An 11,793-nucleotide genomic window follows, 5' to 3' on the forward strand; every position below is an offset into this window, starting at 1 on the left:
TAGCTAGCAAGCCACAGCTCTGAAGACATAATACTAATAATTATTTTATAGTAAGGTTTCTTTTGGAGATCTTTCAAATATTTCATTGTTTAAGCACCTATCAGCTAAAGGTAACAGTAAGAACTCCAGAGAGCTCCATATGATATCCACAAACCTGGGCCAATGAAGTAGCAATTGTCAGATGCCATTACTCTGAAGCTGAGATTGTTTAAAAGCATTTGAGAGAGAAAGGGGGGGGGGGGGGGGGAGAGAATCAAGACAGAGGTTGAAGTGACAAATTTGTTAGTGGGCCATGCAAGTTAACAGATGTATTTAAAAACAATTCAAACTGAAACAAGGGTAAATATTAAAGCAAAGTTAGTTTTTTTCCTTTAAACTGGTTTAGAGCTAGCCAGTGTATCTTGCAGAATGACGTTATTACACCAGACAAAGAACAGAATCTGATGCATCATTCTCATTAGCAGGGCCCCCACACTAGGGCCTGCAGCAAACCAAGTGGCCTATGCAGACATTTACAGTGTACTGGATATTAGGAGAAACTATTTCACTAGGAGGGTGGTGAAGCACTGGAATGGGTTACATCTGGAGGTGGTGGAACCTCCTTCCTTAGAGGTTTTTAAGGCCAGCCTTGACAAAGCCCTGGCTGGGATGATTTAGTTGGGGATTGGTCCTGCTTTGAGCAGGGGATGGGACTAGATGACCTCCTGAGGTCTCTTCCAACCCTGATATTCTATGACTCCATGGTATCCAGGCGTATGTTAGGTTGGAGGGAGCAGCAGCCTCCCCATCCAGGCCTCCAAACTGGCTACAACACATGTTACTTTGCAGCAAGATGGTGGCGACTGTGAAAGACTGAGGAGAAAAAAAAAACCCAGGGACGCCCTGGCTCGGGGTGGTGCCGAACTCCTCAGTCCCGGACGTGAGTAGCAGAGAAGTAGCGCAGTCCTGCCGGGGGTTTAGCGGAAGCGGGTGAGGGACTGGAGACCCAGAGCGTGACAAAGCATCGGCCCGGGCGGGCGCCCCTCCCCGCAGACCCGCTCAGGCAGGCCGTAGCCCCATGGGTCCGCCGGCCATGACGGCTCCCCGACGAGCCAGCAGGGGCCGGGCCTGCGACCCTCGCCGCATACAAAGGGGAGGGGGGGGAGAGAAAGGAAAATGGCGGCTGCTCCCCCACACACAAAGGAAGAGAGGCCTGCGTTCCCTCCCGGGCGGGGCTGACTGCGCGCTGCATGCCGGGACCTGTAGTTCTCCCCGGCTCCAGACCCGCAGCGGCCCACACTCCATCCCCCAGAGCCCTCGGCGGGCCCCTCATGCAGCACCTTGGAACCTATCGCCCTCCCCGCGCCCAGGCCCCACTAATCCAGCACCGCCCCGGCCTCCATCCCCCAGCAGCCCCGGCAGGCGGCCCTGCTCAGCGGCACTCGGGGAGTGTAGTCCTGAACCTGCCCCGGCCCGCGGCCCCACGCAGCTCGAACTACACCCCCAGCAGTCCCCGCGGCAGGCCGCCGCCCACTGCACGCTGGGACTTGTAGTGTTCTCGCTACTCAGGCCCCATCATCGGCCCACCACCCCCGGGCCCCCAGCAGCTCCCGCGCCGGCCGCGGCCTCCCGCGCCGGGCCCCATCGGCCTCTCCGCGCCTCACCACAGGAAGGGCGGGGGAGGGGCTCTGCCCGCTCGGGACCGTTGGGCGGAGAGGGCGATGAAGACGCGGGCTCTCAGGCCGCCCCAGCCCCTCCCGCCGCCCCTCAGAGCTCACGGGGCCCGCCTAGGCGGGTAAGGGCGCTCCAGGGCCGCGCCTCAGGCCGCACTTACCCCAACAGCTCAGCGCCCCCGCTCCAGCGCCGCCATGAGCAGCACGGCACAGCACGTAGGAATAAATCCCGGCCTCTCGCGAGAGACCCGTGGGGAGGGGCCGGCAACGGAGGAAGAGACGCGCGTGCGCGCGGGGAACCCGACTCACGGAATGAGGGGAATGCGCAAGCGCATAAAGCCCCCTCATTGGGGACAGTGCGCATGCGCGCATTCCTCCCCCCCCATCCCTGGGGCAGGGGGCGATGTGCGCTTGTGCGGGAAGCGAAGCCAACGGGCGAGGTGTTAGGGCCCTAAGCACGTGACAGCAACTGGTGGTCGCGCGTGCGCAGCCCCGCGGGCCCCTTGTGCCCAGGCCGCTGCTAGGGGGCGCGGGACCCCAGGGCCAGCCTGCATGGCGAGAAGCGGCAGCGCCCCCTAGTGGCAGCGCGGGACTCGGCACGGCAAAACAACCCGGCTTTCCACGTGCAGGGCGTGTCTCGGCGGAGTGCCAGCCACGCTGCCGGCATGGGCACGCCGGTCCTGCTGCTTCGGGATCGCAAGACCGCCCGTCCGCATCCCGCACCAAGCGCCTGCTCCGCTCGGCCCCTTCAGCAACAATCCCCCAGCCTCACACCAGCCCCCTGGCTCTCTGCACGCATGGGCAGGCAGGGCTGGTGTGTTTTACACCAGCCCAAGACTCGCGCCAACAGGCTTAAACGAGACAGTGCTTAAAACAGCATTCGCTCTAGATTATGGCTTCCAACGGTGCTCACAGCAATGAAGTTAATCGGTCTAGCTAACTGTAGGAAATCTTTGTGAAGTTTTGCTTTTCTAGAAAAGAGGCAGCTCCAATTGTGTAACATCTATAGTTGACAGCATTCAGTTCTAAGCATTTGAAAATTATTTACAATAACTTACAAAGCCACAGAGTGCTCTACTATCCAGGATGAAAGTACTATTTCAAAATAGCCTTTCAGTGTCAGTCATGAGACCTTAAATTGCTGATCTTGCCCTATGCAATAGATCTATTCCTGGCAATGTCCATACTGTGTTACAGACAGCTGTTCTACTTTTTTGGATTGTTAACAGGGACACGAGAAGCAGCACAACAAGTAAACTGCAGGATTCCTTTGCTCACATAAAAGCCTGAAATAACTCCAAGAAATGAAGCATCAGAAAAAAAAACAAAGATACTGATGCTGGATGGATTTGTCCTGTTACTCTGTTAAGGGTCAGAAATGTTCAGACCTGAAAGCTAAAACAAAAACACTCATTATTATGGGTCTATTATTAGGAATAGAAATAAAGATTTGATAGCTGTTCTCTACAGGTTTTTTCAATTGGGCCCTACTTTGTCTAAAGAGACATTTCAAAGTTTTGGGAGAAGGGATTGTATCCTTTCTTTCCGTGGATTAAAGTGCTAAGTAGAAAGCAACAGGAAGAACAAAGTGGTCTTTCAGATGTGGATAGCCCATTTAATCTTGTGTTGATAGGGAGGGGGAGCAGGGCTTTTCCATTGTTGGCCCCCAGTTACACAACTTCCATCATCAATATCCATAAGAGCACTTCACTCTTACAGTAAAGCTACAGTAGGGGAGTATATGGTCTCATACAATATAAACACATGTAATTTTACCAATTCACAGCTCTGGTATTACAGTAAAACTCATCATGTGCTAGAGGTTATGTGGACATATAGGAATACAGTCCTGTACCCCAGAGAGCTTGCAACGTAAAAGCATTCAGAGAATGTTCCTCAGTCAAATCTGACAGACAGCTGGAATTTCTCAGGAGACATTGCTGCAGATACAATATGTCACCCTCTCATAGAAATCGAAGGCCACATTAATGGAACTGTACCAGGTGGTAGCCGTGTTAGTATGTACCTACAAAAACAACAAGGAGGCCAGTGGCATCTGAAGAAGTTGGTTTTTTACCCGTGAAAGCTTATGCCCAAATAAATCTGTTAGACTTTAAGGTGCCACCAGACTCCTTGTATTAGTGGAACTAACTCCTTTTTTCCCTTTTCTTATGCAAACTGGATGTTTGTGCACAGAGCACTCATTTTTGTTTTGCCTCTATTATAACTTCTAAGTAATTAGTCAAAGTAATTGCATTACATGGGGTTACAAGTGTTGGTAGATAGCCATCTATATAAAGCACAGTCACATGGTAATACTTCAAGAGATTTATTTCAAGAAAAATAAAAAGCCAATATACATACTTGATAAACCTGAGCTGTAAAGAAAACTGTTTCAAGTCAGCCGACCGCTTAGAGCAGGCAAATGACAAAGAATTATCGTAGCACACCACAGTAACACTAATTTATTCATAGTATCTCCTCCCTTAGAATATTTACAGTATAAATCAGAATCAAACAAACTGAGCACATATCTGCTCATTACAGGAACTCATTTGACACGGAAAGTGGCACTGATGGCATATTTAAAGGCATAAAGCTACAACTGATGCTAAGGAAGTTTCTACTAAACTTGAACCAGTTCTACTAATTAGTCTATGTTTGTATAGCACAGAGTAGCAGCAGTTTTCCTGTCAATTCCACATTCTGTACTCAGGATCCCAGTTCCTAGTGGTTGCAGTATGGTCATACAGGATGTAGAAAGGTGCCAAATTATTCCTCAGCACTTCCATTGGGGAAGATCAATTGTGGAAAGTGAAGCAACAAGGAGGTATTTTGCTCTTGGACTGAAGTTCAGGGGCTGTGATGAAAGGTTGGATTTTCAACAGTTAGGCACCTAACTGACTGACTTCAATGGGAGTTAAGCCATCTTATGCTCTTCTGGAAATCCCTCCAACAGCAATAAGTCACACTCACTACATTTAGGGTCTCAGATTCTACAGTGAACATTTATGTTTAGAAAAGTGGACTAGCAGAAGTACTCATTAAAACAGCACCCTCTTGACTCCTCTTCCTCGTAAGGATTTCAGCGATGACTGTCTGAGAAGGCGACTGCTGCTCAGCTTCCAATTCCTTAAACTCCACATCTTAATCAAGCTGTGGTACGACCCCGTGTCGTGTCATGAGGTGGAATGCATTTACGCCAATCTCACAGCACACGTTGCCATAAAAGCAAGAGCCATGATAAATAATTACTCTGTTTGCTGTCTGGTCTCAAAGCACTGAGTTCTTCAGAAAAATAGCGTACTAGGTTATTTCATTTATTCTTCAACTGAGATGGAAGAAAGGAGAAGAGATAATTTTTCTCCCATTATTTTCCTTTCCAGAAAGCCCTTGTCTCTACCCAACTCACACTTGCCAAAGATGTCCTGGGGTGAGGGAAGGAAGTCTCTTCCACTCAAAAACATAAGGCCTATATCCGTGTCCAACAGAACCCTCACTCACAGAAGAGGATGAAGTAATAAGTACACTCGTGTTGGAACTGAGACGTTTAGTATTAATTCATGAAAAATCTTTTGAATTCTTGCTAACAGGGATGGAAAGCCTGCATTTAAAAATTGATTGTTTCTGGATTAAGAGTGATGCTTTTAAACATTACCTAGTATTCTGGGCTTTGGGTGTGTTCACTCCTTCCAACACAAGAGCTAGAAAACATGCTCAACTACAGCTCTGCCATTCTCTCGGTCTGTTTACAATAAAAAGCAGAGAGTCTGTATCTAAGTGACATTGTTAACCCAGCCAAATACTGTTTGGAGAGTTATTTAAAGCAAAATTAAATGTGTGATGTTTAATATTTACAAGACAACTTCTCCAATAAATGCTTTCACTCATATCTATTAGATTAAAAACAATCATAACTTGTAAAATGCTCTGTAACCACCGATGAAGTGAGAATGCTAAAGTGGATTTGAATTGCTGCCTACAGAGTTAGATGTCTCCCATTGGGGCTGATCCAGAAACATTCTTCATGAGAGGAAACAAACAATTGCAAGGAGTATAGCTGCATAAATGCCTCATTGTTAAGCTGTTGAATACTGTTAAGACTGAGCAGCAATGCAAACCATTGCCATCAGAGGGTGACATCAGACAGGGATACCAGGAAACACATGAAGTAATAAAACATAACTAAGATAAAACATTTTCCTGTACAGTGGTTGGTTTCCATAGAGTTTGAAAAGTCAAGCGTTTGGAGAGAGAGTTATTTTGTGGCTTGAGATGCAATGTCAGGCAGCTCCTCTCGCCTCACCTCGATAGTTTCTTTGCTGATGGATAACAGCTCCCGCAGCTCTTTATTTTCAAGCTGCAAAATCGACATTTTGGCTAAAACAGAAATGAACTAATTCATAATTAAATGACAGTACTAAATAGCTCTAAAATACTGAAATTGTGCAGTGGGGAACATCTCTGCACTGGCAGAGTGGGGAACTACATTCTCTTAATTCTACACATACAGACACACCCCCACACACCACAGAAGAACCTTGGGTGAATGGAGAGGCATAGGGGCTGTGCTCTTTATTCCACTTTTAAATGTTTTATTTTGGTGCCCAATACACAAAAATAGTGAGCACAGATGGGGTATCCCTCTGTCCCTTATTTTCTGCTCTTCATGAATAGAAGAAGCATTTCAGAACAGGATTAGTGCATACTATACAAAACAGCAGCCTCTATGAAGTAAAATCCTAGTTGCTGACTGCTACAGAAATATTAAATATAGAAAGACATGTCTTTCTAAAGTTGTTTGCTATTTGGTCAATTTTTTCTAACATTTACTTACTGTATGCAAAATTTAAAGAGATTGTTAGGATTTCCCTTTAAAAAGCCAGCCTGGGTCATATCCCTGTATGAAGCAGAAAGGATTTCTCTAAATCAGTCAATATCCCAAAACCTAGATTTACCCTTAGTGAGTACAAGTAGGCAACAGGTCCATCCCACAACCAACTTCAAAGCCACACCAAGGTCTTACCTCCAACTGGGCTAGTTTTTCCTGAATTTTACAGAATTGATCATCATCCATCTGAACAGCTTTTCTCATTGCTTCCCCCATCTCACAGATTCTGTCTACGTGATTCTCAATTTCCTGCAAATACATTGAAGCAGGACAATACTATGCTCAGTTCACAGTGACACTGTTTTACATCTTCCAAATACTTTTCCAATAGCTACAAGTAGGACAAATAGTCCTACTTGTCCCTTCTTGAATGAAGTTTATGATGTATTTTATTAGTTCCTTTTTAAAATGTAGATTTTATTAAGTTGAAGTTGGCATGGAACTCTGGGTTATTGTTGCAGTGTTTATAGGAAGGAATGGAAGGTGCAGGAGGTTCCATGGCTTATGGAATCAGGAAGGATATTTCAGAGCAGAGTTGTTTGTGGGAAAGGATACAAAGCAAACATAAAGGTAAACAATAGTGGCAGAGCACAGGGTTTTTAAAGTACAAACTTTATTCCCAACGCTTGCCAGAAACAGGTAAAATAATGATTACCGCCCTCCCCAATTTACCGAAGAGTGAGCCTCATGCACTTTTAGGACTGGCTCAGCATCCACATCTTTTCTTCCCATTATTAAATGCAACATCTGCTTCCTGTACTTGCTCATGATAAGTTCCAAAGCATCTTGATGTTCCTCCAAGGAGATCCACAACTCTACAACATACAATACAAGCATCATGAAACAACAATCTTGAAGGGCACCTTCCTCACTACAGTTGTATGAGGTTACCTTCCATTATACACACAAACTTAATAAAGGCAAGTTCCTAGCAGGTGTGTAAAATCTCCCACACTTAGTCTCTAAGGTGCCACAAGTACTCCTGTTCTTCTTTTTTTGTTCAATTAAGTTACTTCAAAAAGAACATACTGTAAAGTTTTCAAGCAACCCAATTTCCCTCCACCTAGAATTGCACATTTGATTACAAACTAGAGAAAAATAAACCAATACATTACACTATGATGGAAAAGTTACTGGCCTCAGGACCCTGACGTTTTATTTATGCAGCAAACATTTTATTCAATATAATAGGCTCCAGAGAAGAAATAGCCTTTTCATAGAAGATGGATGCCTTTATTTTCATTGTTCCTCAAGTCATTACACATTTTTCCAAAATGCATGTTTCTAAGCTCCCACCTTTAACACACTTTCTTCACAATAAAACCCCATCAAGAAAGTCCACTGAAGGGATTCTTTCTTCTGAGACCGTAGTGACAGGGTTATACCACTTAAGAATTATAAGAAGCTATTGGGTAAAATGTGAAGTCATATTTGTTGGTGATGCCTTACCTTTCCACATACAGTTAAGCACAAGATGCTAGGTATTTTAGTGCATCTGCATTCCCTTTCATGTTATGCTGCTTATAGGTATATAATTTACTATTCTAAAGGTTCTAGGCATTCAAGTGTGAAGAGCACTCATGTAGCTCTAGACTACTAACCTCTGTTTTCCTGTTGCAAGTCTCTGATCTGTGTGTTTTCTTGTGATAGCAAGATGTGAGGTTTGTATTTAGATATGTCCTTCAGATCAGTTGCATCTTCTTGGTACTTGCAAAACAAAGGGACGCTTTTACCAAGCATAACATACATTTGTATAACTCTTTTGCGTAGAAGAATGGTGTCTCCTGCACTAACCTTTTCTGATAGTGACGTTCCAATCTCCTTCATGGCTGCCACCCGTTTATGGAGAACAGTAGACTGATCAATGAGAGACTCTGCTGCATTATCATGGTCCTTCAGCCTTTCAAGCAAGGTCTTGGCATCTGTTAAGATCTTCTCTATTGTGCAGGTCATAGTGAGCACTGAGAACAAACAGCGGTAGTAGGCACCTGCTTCCCATGTGGGAAGCGTGCCCTCCTGTGCCAGGTGAATTAACAGGAGATTGGCCTCTAGCGGGACCCATTTGGGGAGATCGGGGAATGCCGAGGACACTATGATGGGGGTGTCTGTCCCCAGCCCGCTGTGTAGGGTTTGCCCCTGCAGTACAGCTGGGGAACTGCCCTAGCGCTGCTGGCCCCTGGGTTGCCAACTTTGGTTGGATGAATTCCTAGAGTTTTCATCGCATGATATTATCTTTAATTAAAGATTAATCTTTTAATTTCTGGAGACTCCAGGACAATCCTAGAGGGTTTGCAACCTACCCTCCCCCCCACTCCAGCTATCTCCAGCGCAGCCACCCCCCAACCCCAGCACGGCCAGCCCCAGCTCTGCCACCCCCCAGCCCGGCCAGCCCTAGCTCTGCCACCCCCCAGCACAGCCACCCCCAGCGCTGCCACCCCCCAGCCCGGCCACACGCACCCGCAACGCAGCGCGCTTACCCCAGGCCGAGCGGGGCGAGATCCGGTCCCCGCCGGAGGGCGCTGAGGGGACAGGGAGGGGTTCGGGCAGGTGCCCGAGGCCGCGGCGATGGACGCTGCTTAGGCCCCTCCCACAGACGTGGGGCGGGGCGGGGGCAAAGGAAGCCCGGCGCGCGGACACTCACCTCCTCAGCCGCCGCTTCCGCGCCCCCACCCGGTCCCGGGAGTCGGCGCATGCGTGGTATCTCCCTAGCACGGGTCTTGGCACCCTCGCGGGCTACGGGCATCTACGCATGCGCAGTATGCGCAATAGTGCCTGGGCAGATTTCTCCCCAGTCCTCGCTCAGGGTCCCGCCGGAGTCACTGGTGCAGCGGCCCCCGACCTCTGCCTCCGACCCCACCCTGTGACCCTGGCCCTACCCCAGCCTGGCGCTGCCTCCCAGCCAGGCTGGCCTGGGGCTCGGCCCCCACCCGTCAGTCCCAGGGCCGGGCGCTTTTAGCGTGTGCAGAGTCGTCCAGCCAAGCCAGGGCATCTTCAGTGGCGTGACACAGACCTAGCCAGCGGGCAGTCATCGACAATGCGCGGCGGCCTCTCTCTTGCGCCGCAGCTGCACCAAGGGCTGTCACGACGGCCCAGCGATACTGGTTGGCTGCACAGAGATCTTGCCCGGTCCGGAACCTGTTCACCAGGGCCCATTGGCGACGGGGCAGATTGTGGGGTCGGCGATGAGGGACTGGTTGGGGATTATAACCGATCCATTCCTCTCGCCAGAGTGTTTCTGCCCTAACATCCTGGCATGGCGGATGAGACCATAATGGGCGATGTGACGCCAAACGTGCATCTGGTGGTTTAAAAAGGTCATTGTGCAGTGGCAGGCTTGAGTTGGCATGTACTTTCTCCAGTAACTAGCCAGTGGCAACCTCTCATCTGATATGAGGAGGAGCAATATTGCTCAGAACTGGGAGCCATAGGGATGGAGTCGGACACAGGGTGCTGGAGATGATACGCATGGCGGCACGTAACTGTGTATCCACCAGTTTGGTGTGTGACAATCAACTCCAAACTGGTGCGCAGTACTCCACCACCAAATACAAGGTGGCAAGAGCTGATGTCCGCAAAGTTGGAGCACGAGCACCCCATGACGAACCTGCCAGTTTGCTAAGAAGATTGTTGCACATCTTAACTTTAACTGCTGTCTTCTTCAGGTGGGCATGGTAACTCAATGTGTGGTCTAAGGTCACACCTAGATAGATCGGTTCTACTTCATTCTTCACCTTCTGACCAGGCGCTGAGCCCGGGCCGCTAGGAGCCGGCAGCTGCTGCTGCAGCAGCACGTCATAGGTGGCTTGTTACAGGCCAAAGCGAGCAACACAAACGAGTTGTCGTCGAACTGCTGAGCGTGCCAGCGATCACTAAGGCCAGGTGTCTGGCAGGGCACGCCCAGGAGGCAGTCCTGCAATCTCCGGCTTTGCGGGGGTCGCTAGCTGGGTCAGTGTGCAGACAGACGAAACATTTTCCTGTGGTTTTGTTTTATTTCCTTCATTCAGCTTCCTTGCACATAGCATTTTCCAGGTATGATAAGGCTGTTAACCAGATGCTATGCCTTGATGGCCCATGAGATTTGGATAGTTCTTCTGGATGGGCGGGGGACCATTCCTGTGCCTGGGTTTGCAAGTTCAAGAACAAACATTTTCAAAGTTATAAAGCAAAACGTACATATTTTCTTATTGCATGGAATACCGACATTACAAGTGAGATTAATGCATGCAGAAGCTTACAAGCGTTTCACAGAGTCTAAACACTAAATACATTCTTATCAGACTAACAGCTATTTTGAGGAAAACTAACATACAGATGAACTGGTCTGAACTCCAGCTATTCGTTTGTCAGTTCTTAACGAATGCCTGTAGCCTGGGCAAGAGCTGGCATCTGGCCTGCCAGCATCACAATGTCATCATGCCTTTGTGTGATGTCATCCCACCTCTGGGTGGTACTCAATCACTCCAGATGTGCCCTGATTAGATGTGTTGCTAATGACTATACGTGGGGCCCTCTTGACACCCCCTTTGGCACTGCAGCCAGTCAGAGGACGTAGGCCACATACTTGCAGACTGGGCCCATCAGCAAGGGCTGCCTGGTTCACTTGTGGACTGGCACAGTGCCCTACCCTCAGCTGTTGACTTGTTCAGACACTGAGACTGACACCTTGACTTGACCACCATCTATGTATAGTAGAACCTCAGAGTTACAAATACTTCGGGAATGGAGGTTGTTCATAACTCTGAAATGTTTGTAACTGAACAAAATGTTACGGTTGCTCTTTCAAAAGTTTACAACTGAACATTGACTTAATACAGCTTTGAAACAACTATGCAGAAATAAAATGCTGCTTTTAACCATTTTAATTTAAATGAAACAAGCACAGAAACAGTTTCCTTACCTTGTCAATTTTTTTTTTAACTTTCCCTTTACTTTTTTAGTAGTTGACGTTTAACACAGTACTGTACTATATTTGCTCCTTTTTTTTTTTGGTCCCTGCTGCTGCCTGATTGTGTACTTCTGATTCAAATGAGGTGTGTGGTTGACCTGTCAGTTTGTAACTCTGGTGTTTGTAACTCTGAGGGTCTATTGTAAATACAATTGTAAAACATGCACGTGCACACACACACCGAGTGACAATGCTGTATCACAAGGATGTGCAGTAAAAGTCATAACATGAAGAGTGGACAGCTCACATGGTGGTGCTTGGGTGGATCTGGTGTGCATCTTCTGAGACCTACATCTCAATGTGAG

General features: G+C 47.8%; 2 protein-coding genes across 9 annotated transcripts in view; both read right to left on the bottom strand.

Moving 5' to 3' along the window:
• Positions 1-1,964, bottom strand: part of CSDE1 (cold shock domain containing E1) — a 48,094-nt gene extending 46,130 nt beyond the window's left edge. For all 5 annotated transcript variants that reach the window (XM_034767042.1, XM_034767044.1, XM_034767043.1 and 2 more), the window contains exon 1: positions 1,814-1,964. The gene's annotated coding sequence lies outside the window, so the exon portion shown is untranslated. The remainder of the gene's footprint in view (positions 1-1,813) is intronic.
• A 2,001-nt stretch (positions 1,965-3,965) lies between these two features.
• Positions 3,966-9,271, bottom strand: SIKE1 (suppressor of IKBKE 1). Of its 4 annotated transcripts, XM_034767050.1 has the most exons (6): positions 9,021-9,177; positions 8,338-8,504; positions 8,145-8,250; positions 7,216-7,358; positions 6,679-6,792; positions 3,966-6,012 (listed from the first exon to the last, which is right to left on the bottom strand). In XM_034767050.1, exons 2-6 carry the CDS (start codon positions 8,494-8,496, stop codon positions 5,911-5,913), a joined length of 624 nt encoding a protein of 207 aa, XP_034622941.1. In that variant the 5' UTR covers positions 8,497-8,504; positions 9,021-9,177; the 3' UTR covers positions 3,966-5,910. The 4 variants fall into 4 exon arrangements, with proteins under 4 accessions (XP_034622941.1, XP_034622938.1, XP_034622940.1 ...); XM_034767047.1 differs by lacking the exon at positions 9,021-9,177 and adding an exon at positions 9,185-9,271 and having other exon boundaries at positions 8,145-8,504; XM_034767049.1 differs by having other exon boundaries at positions 8,145-8,504.
• Positions 9,272-11,793: the final 2,522 nt, after the last annotated feature.

The sequence above is a fragment of the Trachemys scripta genome, chromosome 4, assembly GCF_013100865.1.
Source record: "Trachemys scripta elegans isolate TJP31775 chromosome 4, CAS_Tse_1.0, whole genome shotgun sequence".
Taxonomy (NCBI): Eukaryota; Metazoa; Chordata; order Testudines; family Emydidae; genus Trachemys; species Trachemys scripta.